This window comes from Galeopterus variegatus, unplaced genomic scaffold, assembly GCF_000696425.1.
Source record: "Galeopterus variegatus unplaced genomic scaffold, G_variegatus-3.0.2 Scaffold1188, whole genome shotgun sequence".
Classification (NCBI taxonomy): Eukaryota; Metazoa; Chordata; class Mammalia; order Dermoptera; family Cynocephalidae; genus Galeopterus; species Galeopterus variegatus.
Window position 1 is genome coordinate 41914 of NW_007727299.1, and position 24291 is coordinate 66204.

Sequence of the window (24291 nt, forward strand, 5' to 3'; positions counted from 1 at the left end):
TCTTTGCCTTTGTTTTGTTTTGTGAGAGAATTCTTCATTTTTATCTCTAGCTTCCCCCCCCCATTTTGATTGTCATTTTAATTTCAACGAGTTTTGTTCTCTAAACATTTTCATAGCATCCTCTTGTTTTATGTATGGGATATCTTTCATTTTAGCAAAGCATTGTATAGTGGTTAAGAACTCAGGTTCTGGAATCAAGTCATTTAATTCCTACTTCTGCTTACTACCTCTGTGGCCTTGGACAAATTACTTAACTTTTATGTGCCATAGTTTTTTACCTGTAAAATGGGGATAACAATAGCACTTTTTTGTAGGGTTGTATGAAAATTAGTACACTAATACACATTGCTCAGAAAGGTCCCTGGCACTTAGGAAGAACTCAGTAAATGTCAGCTATTATGTCTCTGAAAATATTACAGATCTTTTGAAGTTTCATTCTGTGTCTTTATTATCTGTTTTCTTTGTGTCTCTTTTATCTTCTTTGTTATTTTCTCTGTCTCGTATTAAATGGAGCCTTTTTTTCAAATGCCTAAGGGATCAATCCTGGACTATTTTTAAGAGTGTGGCACTAAGAAAGTGATGGGAAGCCCTCTGTTTGTGGACAAGGTCTGTTGACATGGAGGCTTCCCTAAAGGACATTCAGGCCTACACTGCTCGAAGATGGGATTTAGGTGAATTGGCTTTTTTGTTGAAAGTCCCCCAGATGTTGTATTTAAATGTTTTTTTTCCTTGAGGTTTTTTCAGTTTTCCAGAAAAATAATTTTCCAATTACCTGCCTTGGGAGAAGGTACCTAGATGGCAGGGGTTGTTGGAACCTGTCTGGGGAAGTAGGTTATAGGTCTCATCTTAAAATCTTTTAAAGAATAAGTACAATTCGTAACAGTATACATACTAGTAATATTGATTTGATCAATATATGTTGACATTGAACACCCAAAATATGTATAATCAATTGTGATTCAGCAAAAATAAACAAACAAATAAATAAAATCTTTCATTTACCAGTTCTTTTTTTTTTTTTTTTTTACTGTTCAGTGTCTTGTTCTTGTTGTGTGTTATAACTGACACCCTGTGTCAGGTCCTCTCTGTTTCAGTTTCTTCAGAGACTAAACTCTGATGTTGTAAAGGTGGAATAATAGTCCTTTCATCACAAGGAGTAGAGGTGGGTTCCTGGAGGTCTGACTGTACTTTATATACTTTTAACTATCCCCTCTGTTTTAAGCCCTGTGACATACCTGCCCCATTTATGCATCTCATACCTCTAATTTCTGAGCTTTTTAAGGATCTTTGGGGGAAATCTACTAGCTTCTCATTGGAACTCCCTCTGCAGGCATTTAGGTTTCTGAGCTGCTGCCTCAGTGAACTTTTCTTCATCTATTTTTTTTCTTCCAAAAATTTATTGTCCCTTGACCACTCTTGCCTTTTTTATGTTCTTTTTGATCTTGTGGGTTTAGAAATTTTCTTCTCAAAATTTATTTAATGTTATTTATTTGTTTTTTTAAAAAAAGATGACCGGTAAGGGGATCTTAACCCTTGACTTGGTGGTGTCAGCACCATGCTCACCCAGTGAGCTAACTGGCCATCCCTATATGGGATCCCAACCCACGGCCTTGGTGTTATCAGCACCACACTCTCCCGAGTGAGCCATGGGCCGGCCCTATTGAATGTTTTTATGGGTTTTTGGGAGGAGCTGTTCTGTCATATGTTTTAAAATCTAGTGTATATTTGCCTTCATCTCTACTTTGAAAATACTTGGATTTTGTTCCTTTTTTTTTTTTTAAACTTCCTTTAGTATTCTTGTTTTTATATTCTGTAGCAATTTTGTCGTATGTCTGCCAAGGTCTATAAATTATCCCAAGGGGATTTTTAGTACTTTACTATGTCTTACCGAAATCTCTATGTTAACTTGATATTACCGCTTTCTTTGTTAAATAAATCCTCCCAATCAAGAACAGTAGTGGTGCCTTCCTTTATTAATCCATTTGGAGCCACACTGGCCAATATGGTAATCATTAGCCACATGTGGCTGTTTAAGTTTAAATTAATCAAAAGTAAATAAAATAAAAAATTCAGTCTTACTAGCCACATTTCAAACACTTAATAGTTACATGTGGCTAGTGGCTACCATTTTGCACAGCACAGATATAGAACATTTTCATTATTGCAGAAAGTTCAATTGGGCAGTGCTGTTCCAGAGTTTTATAATTTTCTTCAAGTATATATATTCTGTTATTAATTAAATTAATACTAATGTGTTCATTTGTTGTTATCACTGGTATGAATAAAATCTTTTAAGTGTCTACTGCTAACAAATAATATTAAATGAAATAGATACTGTAGAGGAATGTGGACAGACCACATATATTGTGTCAGGTTTGGTCCTCTGTTTTACAAGGTTCAAAAACTTCATTTAGTATTTTACCCTAAGTACCTAAGATTCTGGGAGAATTAAGCCCTACTAACCAAGCGCACAAGAGATTAAATGCTGGTTTTAAAATTTATGTGGGTTTTGCCCTTCCATTGTCCAGAATAGTTATACCTTCCGTCCTGGCTCTGTTACAGAGAACCTGGGAAGTCAAATTAGTAATCAAAAAGTTGCTTTTGGTGAGCTTGGATTGGAGCAAAGGAAGGCAAGTCTTGAGTTCATCTGGAAAGTTCATATGGAAAAGTCTGGTGAACTATTCTTTCTTGCCATAGCATACATCTCTGTAATGACCCCAAAACTCATGTCATCCAGTTATACTCTATCTCCCTTGCTTGGGTTATACTAGATATATATGAGAAAATTCTTATAATCCGTTTCCATCTTTATATTCTCCACCCAAACTTCCACCTTTCTATTCTACATCCTTGCTTTTGAAAGTTAGGTTTTGTCATTGTTGTTGTTGTTGTTTTGTCTTATTCATGACTGGTAAGGGGATTGCAACCCTTGGTGTGGTGTCGCCCGCACCGCACTCAGCCAGTGAGCGCACCGGCCATTCCTATACAGGATCTGAACCCGCGGCGGGAGCGTCGCTGCGCTCCCAGCGCCGCACTCTCCCGAGTGCACCACAGGGTCGGCCTGAAAGTTAGGTTTTAATGCAAATGATTAGATACATCTTAGACCTCAAGGTATGCATGGCCATCATGCCTGAAATTGTTTCCCAAGTTTTTGTAAGTGACATATTTATAAACCATTTTTAGAATTGAGAATTGTAATGGACTATTAAGCTACTTTATATTGATTTTGTTGTTATTTTTGAAGGGTGATCACCTGTGCCCTGTTTGTAGAAAAAAATAAAGAAATGGACTTATTCATGGACTTATTTTATATACTGCCACTTTACTAAATTCATATGTGATTTTTAAGTATTTTCAGTTTCCTTGGATATTCTTAGTAAAGTCCTTATATTTGTAAAAATCAATAATTTTTTCTTTTCCTTTATTTTTCCGCTTTTCCTGATGAAAAATTCAAACATACAGTTGTATAGTATTTTTTATTACTCTTTTAGTGGAATTGGTGACAGCCATCTTGAATCTTCTTTAGGTCCTCTCCTTGAAATGTAATTCTGACTTGGTTTTAGGTAGGACATAAACAGGCAGTTTGAGTGCTAAAATGTGCTAGACCCTTTTTATATGTTATGTAGTTTAATATTTGCAATAACATTGTGAGTTTGTGGGTATTATCCCTGCTTTAACGAGTAAGGAAATGAAAGCTTAGGAAGGTCAAATAATTTGTCACTATTAAGTGACAAAATGAACTTTTAAAAGATTTGATGTTAAATTTCGTTGAATGCCTTTTTGGAATCTATTTCATTTCTATCTCATATTACTTCTGTGAAGAACACATAAGATACATAATGGTAATAAGGTAGGTATATGAAAGTGCTTTATAAGCCACAGTGGAAAACTAGTTATTATCATTGTCTCTAATTAGTGTATATGGGGTAAGGTATAGGGTATGATGTATTACATGTTTTGGTCTGCAAAGAAACAGGAGTTTCCTGAATGGCTTCAGAAAAACAATGACAGTACAATGTACCCCTGTGTGATATTTGTATTAACCAAAACAAACAAACAAAAAACCAACAACAAAAATGGTTCTGACACATTTAGAAGATAAAGGTTTGTGCTGTTGGTTTTCTTTTATTTTAGAAAAATAAAGCATTGTTCAAATGTTTCTTGCAAGAACAAATATAGTTTAAAGATGTGCAAAGATATCATCTGGAATTAAATTTGAATCAGTATACATTTACTGCGTCTAATAAACTTGAGCAAGAGATAAAGGATGATTACAAGAAAAATTATAAAATTGTCAGTAAGAGTCCATAAAGACCAATGTCAGGACAATAGTTAAAATATATCAAATAATTATATATTCTAAAACACTAAACAGAATAGTAATGATTTTAAAAACTTTGAAATTTGACAGCACTGGAAAAAAGATTGTAGACCCCTTTTATATATGAAAATAAATGCAAAGAGCAAGCACCAGATGGGCTCAAGGCCACTTACCCAGTAAGTGACAAAGCTGGGATTCAAACCAGGTCTATCTAGCTGTACCTGTATTGCCTTTGAAAAGGTTTCTCACAATCTTCTTTCCTTAATTTGTTAAACTTTTGGTATACTAAATATGTTCCTTTGAGTGATAACATAGTTTTTTTCTTTCCTCTGGAAAATTAATCTTTTAAAATACTTTAAAATTCAAAATATACTTTCTAAAATTTGTTTAAATATTTATTGCCATGTTTCATGGCCTTCAGATGTGTGGTCATAACCTTCATGCTTTTCATTGACTTAGTTCCATATTTCTTTGCTTTTTTTTCCCTTGTAGAATCATTTATTGGTAATGAAATTATTTCAAGGAATTTGCTTTTTTTCCTTCTTGCTGTTTGTCAAGAGTGAATGTTTTATAACCATTCTGGTCACAGTCTTTAAGTTTCAATTTTGAACTATCTTCTCAGGATATTTATGTTTTTATTAACTTACTTTTAAATAAATATGGCCACTCTTTTTCCTTTTAGTTTTTGGCAGCTGACTGGTACAGGGATCCAAACCCAGGACCTTGGTGTTAGAGCACCATGCTAACACCAAACTAACCAGCCAGCCCTATATGGCCGTTTCTGTGCTGCAAAATATTTTTTTTTGTTTTCTTCTTTTTAACTAAACTTATTTTTCTCTTCCTCAACTTGCTCTGAGTCCTGTTTCTTGATTGGAATATATTAGTATGTTGACCTGGAAAATTCTGCCATCATTAACCATGTTGAAACCTAAATATGTAAGAACATTGATTATTTCAGAAGGAGAATTTTAAAACACTCTATTTGTCTGAAAAATTGGTAGAAAAATGAAAGGTATGTTGTGATAGCTGATGTATTAACAGAAAGGAAGAAACAAGCCTATAATCTGAGTCAGAAGTGTATTTCTGGGGCTGATTACATCAAACAAGAACAGTCAAATTAAATGTCAGATAACTTGCTGACTGGTGAAATTTTCCCTGTAATTTAGAAGTTAGAGAACATATGCTCATTTGTATCACCACCCTCCATTTTTCTCAAATATAGTTTTCAAAGTTTTCTGTTTTCTCTTGGCTTCATCATCATTTTGAAAGATTGTTTAGTAATTATTCACATATGCATAGTGTTCTTTTTTGTCCTGTTCAATATATTGCAAAATTTTGATCTATATATGTGACACCAGTTAATTTATAGAATGGTCTTAGTTAAACCAAATTGCTAGTTCAATTGTTAACATTTCACAGAATAAAATTTGTGTTCCATGAGTGTGAATTTCTCCCTTAATTCCACATTATTTTCTTACAATTATTTGCCATTTGTCATTAGAGTAAAAGATTATATATAATCTATTGCCATGGTGGGGGAAAATAAAACCAAAACAGAACCCAATCCAAAAGCTTAGGTTCTTATTGTTAACTAGAATAATTGGATCTTCATAGACTAAAGATAGAATATACTTACTGTCAAAGGGTGGTGTCTTGGACAACTGGTTGCTTATACTCTTTTCAGGGACATAGGGCCGGCCTATGGGTGGCTCCCTCGGGAGAGTGCGGTGCTGGTAGTGCTGAAGCCGCGGGTTTGGATCCCATATAGGGATGGTCAGTGCGCTCACTGGCTGAGCCATGCCAAGGGTTGCGATCCTCTTACCGGTCAAAAATAAAATAAAATAAAATAGAGACATAAGCAAAAGGAAAATCTTGTCTAAATATGAAACAAAAAAGAATGGCGTAAATATCTTGATTCAAGGGATTAGACATCATAAGGTTTTTTTTTTAAAGAAATTGTTTTCATCATATTTTCTGTCTGCTTTTTTCTGTCACTTTGCTTTTGTTTGAATATTTAATATTTATAATTTTCATATGTTAGTACCAAAACTTTTTATTTGTTTTGTTTTACTATTTGGATCTATAATTCATAGCCACCTACATAGCAGAAGAAAGAAATGAGAATTTAAAAAATTTTCAAAGTTCTAAGGAAAAAATCTTTCTAGGTTATGGTAATTATTTTTTATACTTCTAGTTTGTGCATTCTTAGTTTTCTCCACTTTGATTGAAATTTTATCTTTTAAATTAAATAACATTGAATAACTACAATATTGCAAGGTACTTTGGGACAGAACAGTTTAGTCTATTTGTTTATATAGCTATTGTCCTCAACAGATTTATAATCTAGTAGAATACAAGGATTCTGTTTTTGTATCCTCAATACTTATCAAGTAGGAAGCACTTAATAGGCACTTAATGAATGCTCGTTGAATGCATGAATGAAGGGTTCTGCCCTTATAGATGGTTTATAATCTGGTTGGAGATGATATAAACCTTAAACACTTCGAAAATTAAATGAGAACAAGAAAATAATTATGTAATAGCCTCGAGAGATTAATTATGTACAGGGTTTATCAGAGTGTCTGGTATGTATTAAGTACTCCTGAGTGCTCATATTCTTGCCTTTTGACTGAACATTAATGTAAGTCCCATAAAGTGGTAAAATAATATTTACTGTAGAAATTATTTTGTTTTTAAATAGAAAATAATTGCTCTTGAGTTTCAGAGAATGGATTACTGTTAAGCTGAGTAGGCTTAGACTTGGACATTGGTAGAATTTGAAAATGAAAGACATTTGGGGAGGCAGGAGGGAGAAGAGCGTAGCATAAGCTAAGGCGTGGACCTGGGAAAATTCAGACTGTGTCTGAATACTGTCTGCTTTGGTTGGAGCATAGGATGTGTGAGTAGGGATCGTGGAAGACAAAACTAGAAAGAGAAGTTGGGAGCAGATTGTAGATAGCCTTATTCCATTAGGAAGAATTTGGGCTTTATCTGTATAGCACTTTAGATTTTTATAGAGGGAAGGAAAGCTTGAAGTATGAATAGTGTTGCCCCTTGAAGAATGCTTCTTTAGAGATCATATACCTATCAAAAGATAGTTTGATTAGTTGAACTGCTTTGATGCTTGCTAACCATAAACAAAATTATACATTATAGAAGACTTGTCATTTGCAAGGGATAGTTTACGAGACCTTTGGAAATCCTCAGATTTTAAAATTTAGAGATCTTTGTGTGGATTCTTTATTTTCTGTGTATTTTATTTCCATTGAGAGTTAATATGTTTCTCGTATATACTCCTAGGAGGTAATATTCTTTCAAACTTTAATGGAAGTTTTATTTCACTTGATGAATTGTTTTTGCTCAGGTTGGAGTACTAGCTGAATCATTCTATTTATTTATTTATTTATTTGGTATAGAACACTTGGCGGACTTGTGCATGTTCACAACTACAAGCTGTTATAGAATTTGACTTTCTTTTCCTTTTCTGTTAAGAACTGTCATTTTCTTTATCTTTATATTTTTCTTTCTTCCAACATCACTCCTGGCAGTTTGGCTTCCTTTTATTGAGGTGGGGAGAGAGACATTTTTCATAATAAAACTTATTTTTTAAAAAATAAATTTTTTTTTTGTCTTTTTCGTGACCGGTAAGGGGATCACACAACCCTTGGCTTGGTGTCACCTGCACCACGCTCAGCCAGTGAGCGCACCGGTCAGTCCTATATAGGATTCGAACCGGCGGCAGGAGCGTCGCTGCGCTCCCAGTGCTGCACTCTCCCGAGTGCGCCACGGGGCTGGCTCTAAAAATAAAATTTTTAGAATTATTACTTTTGAACTTTGAGACACTGATGCTTGGTGTTAAACTGTACGCATGCATTTAGTCTCTGGATTGGTCCATTAGTCTCTCCATTGACTTAACAAAGTGTATTCTGGTTAGCTCTTGAAACAGTGGTAACCAAGTCTGTTACATTTTATAACCACAGCAATTCCTTCCTTGATCATTACCTTATTTTCTCACACCTCTTTTCTATTTATGTGTGTGTGTGTGTATACTTTTTTTTGACTGAACTTTCTTTACAGTGAGAATGTGCTGTGGGAACTTACTGGTTGGGGGCCTGCGGGAACCTTTGGAAAATCTCAAGAAACCTACTTATTTATGGTTATTTATATGCTGCCATAAGGTGATAATGTGGGTGTAATTAATTTAGTGCTTTAAATGAGAATTTGGATACTCTCATTTGAGAGAATTTGAGGGTTTCCTGTATAGGGAAAATCTATATTTGTAATCATACATTTATGGATGGAGGGATTGCTTCGTGAAAGAATATACATACCACTATCCCCGGTAGCATTTCAGAGGTAATGCATCATCTAAAATACTTTCTTATGTTTTTTAAAAAGCAATGATACATAAAATTTCTGTAACATTTTTACTTATTTATCAGGAAATTTTCAGCAGCTCACTGATTGAAAGGTAAAGCTACCTGTAGAGTAAATACCAGATTAAATATAGTTTTTGAGTTGAATAGCAGTTCTGTACTTGACTCCAGAGTTAAATAGGCATCCCAGTGTATTTTATTTGTGTTTATTTTTACATTTACTGCTTTTGCCTGAAACTATGTTTCTTGTTGTAGGGGCATATAACATATGCTACTGTACACATGTTTTATGCAGCACGTGTTTCATCTACTGGACTTTGAGCTCTGTTTTATTTGTTTTGTCGCTACTTTAGTCCCAGTGCCAATAATTCTGCTTGGCATAAAGTAGGTGCTCAGTCAATATTGTTAAATGAATGCTTGTGAATGTTTGACTTTATCACTTGAATCCTTATTTATTAGGAGATTGCACTATCTTGTCTTAGCTTTTTTTTGTGGATATATGTGTGCTAGTCTTGTATCTTAGCTAGACCCGAAGTGCATTGTGAGTAGAAACTTGGTTTTATTTGTCTTTTCTATACAGTAGGCCCTCAGTATCCATGGGTTCTGCATCTGAAGATTCAACCAACTGCAGATTGAAAATATTTGAAAAAAATAAAAAATAACAATACAACAGTAAAAAGAATACAAATAAAAAGAATACAGTGTAACAACTATTTATGTAGCATTTTACATTGTGTTTTAGTGTAACAACTATGTAGCATTTTACATTGTGTTTTAAGTAATCTAGAGATGATATAAAGTATATGAGAGGATAATAAAAAGAATACAGTGTAACAACTATTTATGTAGCATTTTACATTGTGTTTTAAGTAATCTAGAGATGATATAAAGTATATGAGAGGATGTGTGTAGATTATATGCAATTACTATGCCAGTTTGTATCAGGGATTTGAGCATCTGAGGATTTTCTGCCAGGGGTCCTGGAACAAATCTCCTGTGGGTACCAAGGGATGACAGTATTCTCCTTCACAGCAGTTTGGAACATGGTGGGTAGTTGGTATTCCCCAAACTCTTGATTGAACTGAAAAATGTTGGTGGATTTTGTTATCAGGAGACTGTTGAAAATAGAGTCATAAGTAAGGAATTTGGAAGAGAATAAGAAAGCTAGTATGTACTTGTCTGTCAGCTTGAGGGCTTGTGTAAGACTCCATATTTCTGTGGAATAAAGAGCTGGGGTTCTGAGACATTTCTCTTTCTTGCTCCTCAGCAGCCTGTTTCTTTTGTTTTTGGCCTGCTGTGTCCAAGTGGTGAAAGTCAGTGTTTCTCCAAGTGTGGTCCTAGATTACTAACATTAGCATCACTTGGGTACTTGCTAGAAATGCAAATTCTTGGGCCCCACTCCAGACCTCCTGAATCAGAAACTCTGAGGGTGGAGCCCAAACAATCTGTGTTTTAACAAGTCTTGTGGGTGATTCTGATGCTAAAGCTTGATGTCCTCAAATGATAACACTGTCTTTAAGAGAGAGGGTTAGAGGCAATGGTTACGTGCCAGAGAAAACCAATAGCAGCCTAGCTTTAAGAGCATAAAACATAAGGTAATCCAAAGCTTTTCAGGCCAGGAATATATTTGCTGTCTAGTTAATTAAAGATCACTGTCTTTTATTTCAGAAGGAACTCTGTTGTAGTGATGTGTGATGAGAACTTTTAAGGGGCCTTTTGGGCCTTTGCATTTTCTGTCATAGCCTCATTGCCTTTTTTTTTTTTTTTTTAAATGACCAGTAAGGGGATCTTAACCCTTGACTTGGTGTTGTCAGCACCATGCTATCCTAAGAGAGCTAACCGGCCATCCCTATATAGGGATCCGAACCCGGGCCTTGGTGTCATCAGTACCACACTCTCCCAAGTGAGCCACGGGCTGGCCCTGTCATAGCCTCTTTGCTGATACCCCCATACGCTGGATGTGTGCCTTGAGTTTTCCAAATGGTAATTCATTCATGGTCTTGGACCATCACCTTGGTTCATTAGGGGGAATGGTGTTTTCTTTAGGGATGTAAACTACTTACTCTCTTGCTGCTGCTGCTACTTTTTCCTCTCTGTAAAAATAAGTTTAGGCTGGAACATCCAAGACAGTTTACAAACTGGCACTTTTTTGGCTCCAGTCTGTGGGTGAGTTTTCTTTGGCTGTAATAGTTTTCAATTAAAAGACTCTAGAGCATAGTAACATGCCTATGGTACAGCATTCAAAAGGTATAAGGCGGCGGGAGGGTGTGTAAAGGTAGGTTTAATTCTTGTTCCGCTGTCTCCCAGTTACCTTTGGAAACATTCACAGTTACTACATTCTTATGAATCATTCCAGAGATATTACTTTTACATAGAAGCAAAATGATGTATACATATACACACACATATATATACACACCTTTTTTTAAGAAAACCAAATGGTTGTCATATCTTCCTTCTTTTTTCCTTTTCTTTTCACCTTTTCCCCTTCCCTTCCTTTCATCTTCTTTAGTCTTTTCTTCCCTTCTGTCTGCTACCCTCCTCCTGCCTTTTCAGTTAAATAATCCAGTTCAGGCAACAGTGTAGTACACTGCCATATCTGGAGAATCTTTAGCTGGAATTTAATCTTTATTTTGAAAGGCTAAGGATTTATACCAATTACTATGTTTTAGAGTTACGTTGTTTGTCCAGAAGGAACTAGCTTCCTTCTGTAAGAACAAGTGTTTTTAGACTTTTTGTTTCTGACTTTCTAAGTTTTCCAAAGGAAAAAAAAATTATGTTTGACATTATTCTCATAGTCTTCTCTATTTTCATAGATCTTAGTTTAGTTCCTAATTTTCTTCTAATTGTGCTTATATTTAATCAGTCCCCTGTAGATGGACATTTGGGTTGTACATACATTTTTGTGTTTTTTTAGTGTGTCATTTCACATATGTGCAAATGTTTGAAGGATAACATTCTAAAATTGCTCGGTTAAAGGGTATAAGCATTGACAGATTTAATATATTGCCAGTTGACCACTATAAAGTGAAACTGATTTACACCACCACAGATAACATGCAAATGCCTGTTTTCCAACATATTGTATTATTAGATTACTAGACTTTATCAGTCTAATGGAAAGAAGGAAATCTGATTACACTTTTAATTGACATTTCTTTTACACTTGAGGTTGAACATCTTTTCAATATGTTTCAACCTCTGTCAGCATGTCCTTTTTGTGTTTTTCTTTTTGAAAACAAGTTCTTGGTCTTTTCTTACTGATTTGTGAGGTACTGTTTATTAAGTATTAAGAAAAAGCAAACCTTTGTGATTTATTATGTTATTGCTTTTCCTATTTTGTTTTGACATTTGTCAGGAATTGTCTTTTTTTTTTATAATAGTTTTTCAGCATCATTTTTATTTCTGAGTACAAATATATATATTTTTTGATGTTAAATTTATGAGTCTTTTATGGTTTTGGATTATGTCGTATTGTTAGAAAGGCCTTGCCAACCCCGAGGTTATTTTTTTTTTTTTTTGGCTTTTGTCTTTTTTCCGTGTCCGGCAATGGATCGCAACCCTCAGTGTTGCCCCCGTACCGGACCGGGACCGGCAACGGGATCGCAAGCCTCGGTGTTGCTCCCGCGCCTCGCTCAGCCAGTGAGCGGGAGCCGGTCTGTATGTGGGATCCGAACCCTCGGACGGAAGCGCCGCCGCGCCTCTCAGGCGGCGCACTATCCAGTGCGCCACCGGGCCGGCCCAACCCCGAGGTTATTAAACAGAAACAAACCCTGCCTTTTCCTCTAATACTTTTGGGGTTCATTAAAAATTTTTTAACCCATTTTGCATTTGTTTTGATGTGAGAAGTATTTTCCAGATGGTTGCCCATCATCAATTACTGAACAATCTACATTTTCCCCGATGATATTCAGTGCCCTGTTTAGCTTATACAAATTTCTTTATGTATTCGTATTTGTTTTTGGATTGTTCAGTACCATAGCTCTGTCTCTTTATGCATCAGTGCCACTTTTTAAGTAACTGTAGAATTATATTTTAAAAATATTTAAGGCTTTTAAAGAATTTATCTTTTTTTTTTTTCTTCACTCACCAGGCCAACAGTGGTATGTTTATTCTTGCTTATTTATTTTTCTATGTGAACTTTAAAACCTTCGTTCAAACCCTGCTGGTATTTTAATTGAGCTTGCATAATATTTAAAGATTAATTTAAGGAGAAGTAAAGTTATTGTAATGCTGAGTGTTTTTATTTAAGAACATGGTATTTCTTGTCATTTGTTCAAGTCATTTTTTGTGCCCTTTAGTAAAGCATTAAGAATTTTTTTGTATAGCTCTTTTTTTTTTTGGCAACTGTCCAGCATGGGGATCTTAAAGTACAATTCTTATTTTTTTCTCATAAAGCTTACTCTAGTCATCTTATCATTTTTGTTACTATAAATAGGATTGCTTGCTTGCTTTTTTTTTTTTTTTTAACCTACACTAAGAAGATGGATGCTTTCTTTCATTATATCATCTAACTGGTTGTTTTTATGGAAGCCCATGGATTTTATAGAAGCCCATTTTAAATTTTGTACACAGCTACTTTATTAAAATTTCTCTGTTTTTAGTAAATAATTTTTAGTCCATTTTCTTGGATTTTCCTGGTATCCATTCATATCATTTGCAAATAATATTTCCTCTTTCTATTTTTATAGTTACTTTCTTGTCTACATTACATTAGCCAGCACCTCCCGCACAATGTTAATAAATATTTGTGGTGAGAAATGGACATTCTTGTTTTTCTCTTGACTTTATTATCAGTACTTTTAGGGTTTCCTTGTTAGGTATGATGCTGCTGACTTTTGAGTTGAGATTGTATCTCTTGTACTAAGGAAGTTAGTGTAGTGTTTATTTCAAAATAAAAAAAAATTAAACCTTAAACTGACAAATAAGTTGCAAGGGCAGTACAAATAAAATTTTTTTCCTGAGCCATTTAAGGGCTAGTTGCCAGACAACCTGATGTCCCATTGCTTGCCATCAAATACTTCAGTGTTATATCCTACAAACAAGTATTATCCTATATAATCTCAGATAGCCATCAAAATCAGGAAATCAACACTGATACATTACTACTGTCTAATCTTCAGACTCCATGTTTTGCCAGTTGTTCCAGTAATGTCCATTTATAGCAAAATTTCATTCAGAATCATGCATTACATTTAGTTTTCATGTCTCTTTAGTTTTCTTTTATCTGGAATGGTTTTTCTTTGACTTTCATGAACTAACACTTTGGAAGATTATAAGAAAGTTAATATGTCCCTCGATTTGAGTTTGCCTAATGTTTCCTTATGATTGATTTCAGGTTATGCATCTTTGGCAGGACTATCACAGAGGTATTCTGTAAGCATGAAGGAATATCACAGATGTTCCTATTAGTCTTTTTTGTTTGCTTTTTCTGGGCACCCCCATCTTCTTTATAATCATTCTCTTTAACAATTCTGGGCTTTGCTTTTCTTATATTAAATATTTGACTAATCCAATATGTGAGTTTACAGGAGGATGTTGAAGCAAGTGTACCGAGAAAATAGGGAACCTAGTTAGTGGGTTGGGGACTGAGTCACAATAGAGCCTTTAGAGTATGGCATGCTGAAGTTTCAAAATCATTTAGGACCAGTGATGGTGGCAGAAATACAAAACTAGCTAAAGAGTAGAGAGGATGAAATTTACAATTGATGTTATTATTAGTTTGATTGTATTGATTGGGTTATTACTTTTATTAAAGCCATTTTAAAAAATATAAAATTCTGTGCCAAAGCATTTTTTGGTCAAACAAATTGAACTGTCATTTCCTTTTGACAAAACTTTAATTTCTATCAGCTTTAAATACATGTATCATTACTATTCTGCTTAGATAAAATAATTAATCTCATTGCAGAATATACTATTTTCAAAGGCTTGATAATTGAGTTTAGATACCGTAAATATCTGATGCCTTTTCCTCTGTGTATACAATTGAGTTCTTTTCAGACTACTTTTAATTATTTCAATAAGATAAAAATAATCTTTCTTTTGTAATGTAAATTTTAAGAACTCATTGAAATAGGAAAAAAAATAAAAGTACCAGTACCTACATCTTGAAGGTTATGAAGTTTGGTACAAGTAGAATTAAGTTGAATGGCTCACTTGTTAAACCTTAGTTGGACAGTCCTCACAATTTCTTAGGGATGTGATGAGCTCATCCTTAAATGTAAAGTTTTTGCTTAAGTGGAAAGCACTGTGGATGTATAAATAACATTGTTATCTGTTTTAGTGGGTTAATATAGTAGAAATGGTAGGGAGGAGCATGAAAGAATAGTGAAACTGATAGCTATCCTTGGGGCCCTTAAATAGAGCTTCTACCTAAATTTCAGAGATGTTATGAGTTACTTCAACAAGTCAGTGTTTGCAGCATAGGTTTAGTTCATTTAGTGGAAGACTTTATTTCAATTCTAAATGTCTTTTTAATTTTTCTGGAGCGCACCTCTTTCCTAGCCTCTCTGTTTTACTGAAGATAAAAGTTGTTTACGGTTTGTTTCATGTTAAGATGTAGGGTTTTACTATTTCTTTGGGGGGTGTATGTGACAGGAATGGGTAGAATATTGTTGTCTCTGATTTTCCTTTTTTTCAACTTTCACTTTCTTATCTCCTGCATATTATATTTCCTAGAAGGAGGTGGAACGGAGGATGGAGATTGACTATTTTTTGTTTGTAGGGGAGGTCCAGGATGAAGTCACTCAATACAAGGAATCCCTCATTAAATTTAAATATATGATGAATCTCTGAGAACTCTTAATTTGCAGTGGGATTATGAGAACTCATTATTTTACTTTTCACCCTTCACTCTTTATAAAAAATAAACCCTCTCAATGGCATAAAAGATAGACACTCCAGCAAACCATACCATACACCATGCATATGTTCCGCATTTCCTCCTGTTGGTTGTTTTAGATTATAGACTCAGAGGATATGGACTATAAGTTGTGACATCCCTAGTCAGATATAAGTAAGATGTATATTAAGCCTTTTTCCCCTTACAGTCAAAGCTTTTCTATATTTTTACATACTTTGTGATAGATATGTAAAGGAAATGTTTTTGCATCTAATGGTCCTATCTTCCAAAATTCTTTCCTCAATTGAGTTTTAAAAAAATTTTTATTCTAAACTGAGTTTTGTCTTTCTCACCCCTATTCAGGCTCAGATTGCCTTCCTTCAGGGAGAAAGGAAAGGTCAAGAAAATTTGAAGAAGGATCTTGTGAGGAGGATCAAAATGTTGGAGTATGCTCTTAAACAGGAAAGGTAGGTAATTGAGTAAAGTGGAAGATCATGTTCTCTTAAATGTTGGAATAGTTTTTTTCATCATTCCTAGGATAAATCCAAATTTTAATACTGTATGCTCTTGAATTCAGGAATGTCTGTAATAAGCATTTTTATGAATGGTTGTGATACGTTATTGTATTATGAATAGTTTATATGATGTAAAAAAATTTTAGCAATGTTTTTTCCTTACCCTGTTCTTTCTTTAGAAACTCATGTACTTTCTGAATTACAAATATTCATTTCTTCATAGAGTTGAAATAGTTTTAGAATTGTAAAGGAAATTTCTATAAAGCTTACTCCCTTTTCCTATCATCTAATATTGTTCAATTTGATGTATTTTCTTAAAAAGAAAATTGCTCTGGCAGACTATGTTATGTTGAGAGTCTTTTTATAGACTTTTTTTGGTATTTTATTCCTTTGCTAGGCTATCCGCTATTCCTGTCTCTCTAGAAGCTAATCTTACCTTTCTATTTTGCTAGTGTCTAAGATACTCAAGTAACTAAATTTGGGTCACAAGTAAAGGATAAGAGGTCATGAATGAATGAGAGTTTTGGAAGTTGTCAATATGAATTAAGTTTATTTGCTTTAAGGGATGGTTTTTGGGATTTTTTGTTAGCAATCAGAGACAGTTCGTTGTTTGGATAATTGAGTACATGATAGATGATATTGGAATTCTCTGTTTTGCTACTTTTTTGCTTTGTTTTTATGATCACTAGTTTTTCTCAGTTTTTTGAAGTTGGGGGATGGGCTGTTTGCAAAAATACTGTAATACAGCATTTAGCAGATGATATTTATGAGTATCAAGAAGTAGATAAAACTTTATTTGAAATTGTGTTCACCTTTATATAGGGTCTTTAAATGGCACAAGAGATTGAAAACAAGCTGACTTCTTAGTGAAAAATAAGTGTTTCTTTTCATATCTTGGAGTTTGATTGAAAGCTGTATTGGGGAGATGGAAAGAAAAACATTTTTTAAAGTACCTAACTTGGGAATATTTGAGATTTTAAGCTTTCTAAATTGTTGACTTCACCAGATAGAGAGAATAATAATAATAATGGCAACTATTTATTGACTAGCTATTACGTACCAGCCCTGCGGCTTAAAAGCAAAGTAATTTGCATTGTGTAACAGCTTTAGTAGAGCTGTAATTCAGATTGCTCAAGTCTGTCTGGTTCTGAAACCTATGCTCTTCACCAGTACACTATCCCATCTTGTAAAACAGGAGAATTGAAATAAACAAATCCTAAAGTAACCAGGGATTGTGTGTGTGTGTGTGTGCGTGCGTGTGTGTGTGTCCACTCAGTTTAGGGTACCATGGGGTCACAAGATGGGAGTGGTTTTTACAATCTGAGAGTTGGAAGTAGAAAGGAGGGAAGTAGAAAGGAAATTCGAGAAGGTGAGGCTTGAACAGCATCATAAAAATAAGGAGGTACTTGTCAGATAGACAAGGTACAGCAAGTAGAACAGAGAACATGTTTGCCATGGAACAAAGCAGTTTGGTGTGTTCAGAGATTTGTAGTCATTGTGTGTGGACAGTAGGATGTTAGTTTGATTTGATGACTGATGATGGTTGGGAGGGGCAAGAGTCAGATCATAGAGAGCCTAACTAAAGAGCTCAAACTTTTATCTTACCCATAATTGGGAATGTGGAAAGGTTTTAAAAATGTTTTATTCTAAAACGATCTCGTACTAATAGAAGAGTTTGAAGAACTCTTTGTATACCCTTACCCAGATTCACCAATCAACAACATTTTGCCATGTTTGCTTTATCATGCTTGCTCACTAAACATGATTTTCCTAAATCATTTGCTACTCAGTTTGCTTCTGAATTCTTCAGTGTATGTATTCTGTAAGGACATTCCCTTATATAATCACAGCATATAATCAAATTAAGGAAATTTAATGTTGATATAATTCTATTATCTAATATAGTCCATATTCAAATGTTCTGATAATGATCTTAATAGCATTTTTTTCCTGGTCCAGGATCCAGTCTAGGATCCAATCAGGAAATACATATTGCATTTAGTTTTTTGCAATTGAAAGGGTTTTAAGCATGGATTAGTGTGAAACATATTTTAGAAGGATCACTCTGACTTCAGTGTGGGGCCACAGAGGGAAGGATCTGTTAATACAGGCAAGAAGACTGTGATAGTCTAAGATGAGAAATGATAACATTGTAGCTGCCGAAATAGAGAGGCATCAGTAGTAAAACATTTTAAGTAAAAAGAATCCATAAAATTTGAAGGTGAAATACAAGTTTGGAGATGCCGTAAAGGGTGAGGGAGAAAGATGATTTAAGAATGACTCCCAGGTTTCTAGTTTGAAGGACTGTGAATTATGAATTACAGTGTTAGAAGTTATCAAATGAATTAAATATAAAGAACAAGGGTTAAAGAGCAGAAATGGGAGAAGGACTCATAACTGGAGATACACACTTGGGAATCATCAATATTGTTGTGGGGGAAGTGAAAGGAGTAATTGAGATAGGACAAGTATCATGGAAAGAGGGGAGAGAATTAACAGGAGCCACAGGAAATAGAACTGTTTGCAGAAAAGGCAGAAGAAGAGCCAACAAAGGAATAGAGAAGGAAGTAGAGAGTAGTATTTTGGGAGCAAGCTAAAGAAGGAGGGAGTTTGACAATTGCAGATGCCTAATGGACTTCAAATAAGTTGTGTACTGAAAATAGTCTTTTGGATTTGCTGGTTGGGAGCTTGTTGGTACCCTTGCCAGAGTAGCTTCAGTGAGGTAGCAGGATCATAAGCCAGACCAGAGGGGATTGAAGGGTGAGAAGGATAAAGTAGAGACAGATGCAGTCATTTATTTTTCAAGAAGTTTGCTTTGAAAAACAGAAGAGAGAAAGAATTGGCTAAGTCTAGGGAACATCTTTTTTTTTTTTTCTTATTTTCCTTAACTAATGGGACGCTCCTGGAAAAAGAGTCCCTGATTTTGTATCTTTTGAAGTTTATGGAATGATTTGGGATTATTCCTGATTAATTTACACTATTTAAGTATAATAAATTAAGGAATAAAAAAGCATTTATTTGTGTCTTTGAGTTCTAAAACAGTTCAGTTCTTTTCACTCTGAATGTATTTTTCTAATGTATTAATGGTTTTTTCTGTACCTTAATGATAAATTAAAAAAATTTTTGGAGCTCTAGGACATTTCAGTTCTTTTCATTCCGAAGTCATTTTTCTAACACCTTAATGTCAGGAATTTTAAAACAATTTTTTTTATTGAGGAAAGTTTGAAACACAAATGTAGAGACACTCCTATTTTTTATATACATCTCCAGGCTTTAACAGTTAATGTCTTTGTCAGTCTTGTTTCACTTTGATCTATTTTAGAGCAAATTCCAGACATCTTGTCGTTTCACCTGTAAGCACCTAAGTAAGTATCATGGTTTTTTTTGCATTGTTGTGTTACAGATTTTCTATATTAGTCCTCCTTTAAGATCCAAAATTAAGTAAAACTGAATCTTGAACATTACAGAAGGTTTACTCATCTAGCAATGTATGTATCAAAGCATTCCTTGGAGTGTGATAGAATTTACAAAATAAGCAAATTTACATACAGTTTTTCCAGAGTACATAATATATGATTTGAGGTTTATTCAGGAGGTTTTATACTGATGAAGGAATACTATATAAAATACAGTTCTGAAGCACTGTTCCCATTTTCCCCATTTCTCTTCATTTACTGCCACTTTTCTTTTATCTAATTGCTGTGATAACCCAACTGTCTTCCTTGCCCCTAGTACTGGGTTTCCATATTCTAATTCATTGTCCATATCCATAGTATTTATTTTCTAAAACATAGATATGATAATCATAGTCCGTCCCTGCTTAAAAATATCTGGCTAGTTTCAGGGTTCTTAGTAAAATCCTTTGCAGCTAGGCCCTTTTGTAGTCTCTTCTCTGAATTCTGTTCCTTTCATACCATTTAGCTACAAATAGATATTTCCTGTATTTTGATCTACTGTGTATTTTTCTTTTCACTTGTATGATGTTCCTTCTGACAGAAATATCCTCTCTATCAATCCATTTGTGTGATTGGAAACTCCTACTGGTTTTTTGAGGCTTAGTGAAAATCTCTTGTGTTACCTTCTTTTCAGTAGCTTTCTTTGACACCACCTTTGGCAGAATTAGGTAATTCCTTGTCTGCATTCCTGTAACACTTGATGTAACCCTTATAGCTCTTATCACAGTGTGCTATATTTATTTATTTACATTCGTGTCCCTTAGGCATCCTCTTGCCTCCACCCTTACCTGACTATAAGCTGCAGGTTATTCCCAGCAGCCAGCACAGTGCCTGGCACTTCACCAAGAATTCAATAATAGTTCATTGTTAACACATCAATATTTAAGATGTGATTAGGATCCTATGTTATTATATTGTTGGCACATTATGTATGACCATAGGCTTTGAAATGAAGCTAGAATGAGACTTTTTTATTGTAATTATTAAGTACTTTTTATATTATTTTATCCAGTAAAGGCCAATGGGGGGGCCTAGCTACGTGTTAAATGTGGAGTTGTTAGACATGAGATCTGCTTATTTATCCTATGGTCAGAATCAGAAAAAGAATAGTGAACAAGAAAGATTAATGACAGTTAGTTGAAGTGTTAAAACAATGGGAAACAATGCGAGTGAGAAGGTGTCTTAGCATATTGGCTTCAAAAGGAATGTTATTAAGCTTGAGGAGGGTTTTGTGAGTAAAATATTTTTTAACGAGTTTAACAATTCAGTAGGGAGATCCCAATTTAAAATTAGGAGATCCTGATTTTCAGTAGGGGACTATAGCTTGTGTAAACAGAACAGTTTTGTTTTTTTTTTAAGAGTAGTCAAGTGCAGTGCTGAGAAAGGGGAAAAGAGTAGAACAAGGAGTTCTATCTGTAACTGATTATGAACAATCAGCTGAGATAATGCTGCACCTTCACACCAGCCAACGTAACAGTTTTTTATGTATTTTCTCTTTTTCTAATTTTTAATGAAATTTTAGTTCATACTGTGTTATTTTGGTTACATTTATTTTGTAGAATATTTTCTATTCCCTTTTTTGTAAATTCTGTTGCAATTGTTCCTAAGACCACTAGAATGCACTGTAACCCAGTATTTTCTGTTTGAAAATGGTTTTCTTTTTTTACATATTTATAAAAAGTATAAATAAACTCTATAAAAATTTTATTGCCACTTTTATTTAAAAACTTTAGTATAATCTGGCCTCAGGCCAGTTATGTTTAGCTGTTTTCAGGCCAGTTATGTTCTACGAGGTATTTTTATTTTTTCTTATGATAAATGAAGTATGTTTCTGGAAAATATGAAGATTGACAGTTACATTAAGAACTTTGTTTACTTTATGGTAACCGTAAGTCAAATTAATATCTTTAAATCTTACCCTCTAATAATATTATTACAAATACATTGAAATGGATTAGGAAACATTTAATCTGGTGATGCAATTTTTGTGGTTAAAAACTTATTGGGAGTAAAGAAAAAGATAATCTAGATAATTTGGACCAAGCATATTTACCAAAAATTAAAAATATATATATATACACATATAGTTAATTAACCAAATAACAACAAAAGTAGTCTCCCTCTGCCTTAGTTCACTGATTTCCCTTCCCAAGGAAATCTTATTAACCGATGTTTTATGTGTCGTGTATTCTTCCAGAAATATTCTATGCATGTGAAATATATATATATCTTTTTTAAAAAAAACGTGTGGAGGTGTACTGTACATAGTATTTTGTACCTTGCTTTTTTGCTTAAGCTTAGATATCAATCCACATTAACACATGAATATTCTTTTTCCTTTTTAGTGGGTACATGTTATTACAAAACACTTCATACATATACACAGCATATAAAGATTGATATAAAAATGCTCATGTACCCATCTTAAGAAACAGGACATCAGATACCTGTAATTTTCATAGGTCTTAAGATTCTCCTCTATATAAAACTTTGATTTTTCTGTTGTATCTGCAAAATGATTATTATTCCAAAATAATCATGAAGAATTCCAGTACTTTACATATTTCAGCAAATAATTTTCATTTCCTTTATTCTTTTCTTGAATTATAGATAAACTATATGGTAAGTGCTCAATTATATTTTATTAAAAAACAGACTTCAAATTTGGCTGTTTTACTCATTCTTTCTTTCTTTATTGCTTTATTACTTTGGCTTTTCAAATTACTGTTGTTTATGTTACTATCCCAGTCATAACCCATTGAATATTTATTTTAAATGATTTCAATATTTTGGGGAGCATACATGTTAACATATACAAATAATTAAATAGGTATAGCCACTTTTAGTTAACCTTTTAAAAATTTTTTACCTTCCTTGGATTATATTTGAGATGTTTAAATCAGATGGTTAAGTCCAATTAACCAGAAATAATAACATTCTGTTAACTTTTTATAGAAGATAGTCTTCCCATTCACAGTAAAAGACAAAGGATATCTTGACTAGTAAAAAAAAAATATTATTTATTTCTACTGGACTATCTTATTCAGCATTTATGATTTTGGCTAGGGTTTTCTCCCCTTTGATTGCTCACTATAATGCATACTTGGCAAAACACAATTACCTGAGAAAGCCCATAATATTATAGATGACTCCCCCCCCCCCCCTTTTTGTTGGCAGCTGGCTGGTGTGGGCATTCAAACTCTTGACCTTGGTGGAGTTAACACCTGCTCTCCCAAGTGAGCTAACTGACCAGCCTGACTTTTCTTTTTAAAAAGCTCACTTTTGGGAATGTGGGCATTCAAACTCTTGACCTTGGTGGAGTTAACACCTGCTCTCCCAAGTGAGCTAACTGACCAGCCTGACTTTTCTTTTTAAAAAGCTCACTTTTGGGAAAGGTTAATCTTTTACAAGTTTATTTCACAATCCAAATATTTTTAACTGCTTTTGATAGTAGAGTTCAATTCTGCCAATCATCCAGAAAATTTGAATATTACAGAAACTAAACTGTATATGGTTCATTTGTAATTACAGAAAGATTCATGATTCCCAGTGTTATTCCATTATTTTGTTATAATGACGTTTGGTGGTATAACAACAGAAAAAGGCAAGTGCTTTTGTATAACGACTTTGAAACTATGGAAAGGCTCTGAGCCTTTGAACGTTCTAGGAGTATTTAGCCAGGACTACTGCATACTGATGACTACTCCTATTACATATCTTAAAGTTCATTTAAATATGTTTTAAGATGGTTTGTATTTTCTCATTTCTTTGTTAGAGCCAAATACCACAAGTTGAAATATGGGACAGAATTGAATCAGGGAGATATGAAGCCTCCAAGCTATGATTCTGGTAAGCTAATTTTAAAGGAAGTTTAAGTGATAAAAAGAAGTTAATGTTTAGTATTTTGTAGTAACAACATTTATAACTGTAAGTTAATTTCTGATTATTTTCATGTTAGTTATTTTTTCTGACCTGCTTACCTTTTGGCACTAATCATTTAGTGTTATTTAGAACATTTTCCACCACCTTTTTTCCTTTTCCTTCTTCTCCTTTCTTTTAGTTCTTTATTTTCTTTTTATGTTTCACACTTACTGGAGGGGTCAAAATTCATGGGGTAACACACATCAATATAACCTTGTCTTGCTGGGTCTGCCCAGCATTAATGGGAACTTTGAGATGTGCAGTACAAAGTACATCATGCCCTTGAAATCCTGAGGAAGAGTAGGAACTATGAAAGTAATTCCCCTGCACTTTCTCCTAGAGCTATTTGCTTTCTCCTAAAGCACAGGGAAATTCCTAATCTCTTAAACCTAATCCCTCAGTTTCAGGTACAGAACTCTTTTGGACTTTCTTACATTTAGGAGGTTCTGTAACCAGCACATGTTTTAACTGCTGAAACATTATTTTATTGTGTTATTTCTTCTTTTTCCTTCTACTGTTCTCTTCACACTACCACACAGTACAAAATAGTGTTTATCAGCAATCAGATATTAAGGAATATAGATATAATTCACTTATTCGTAGGTATAAGGGAAAAATGAGAAAACTTATTTAAAAGTTGTCACCATGTTTCAGATGGGTGTATATTTGGCATGATTTCAGATTAAATTCCTTTATCAAATGTCTGAACATATTAACAGTCATTTATATCATTTGCTGAAATACCTTGTGCTAGGCGTTTTACATATGTATGTTAACTTTAATTCTTAAAATAGTTATTCAAGGGCCGGCCCGGTGGCGCACTGCTACAGTGCGCCGCTTGGGAGCGCGGCGGCACTCC

The 24291-nt window shown here is 34.1% G+C and overlaps 1 protein-coding gene across 1 annotated transcript in view; it reads left to right on the top strand.

Annotated features, from left to right (window-relative positions):
- STRN (striatin, calmodulin binding protein) overlaps positions 1-24291 on the top strand; it is a 114405-nt gene that overhangs the window by 21754 nt on the left and 68360 nt on the right. Inside the window, exons 2-3 of the mRNA XM_008575440.1 lie at positions 15905-16008; positions 23287-23360. Of these exons, the coding sequence (XP_008573662.1) occupies positions 15980-16008; positions 23287-23360 (103 nt within the window). The 5' untranslated portion in view covers positions 15905-15979. The remainder of the gene's footprint in view (positions 1-15904; positions 16009-23286; positions 23361-24291) is intronic.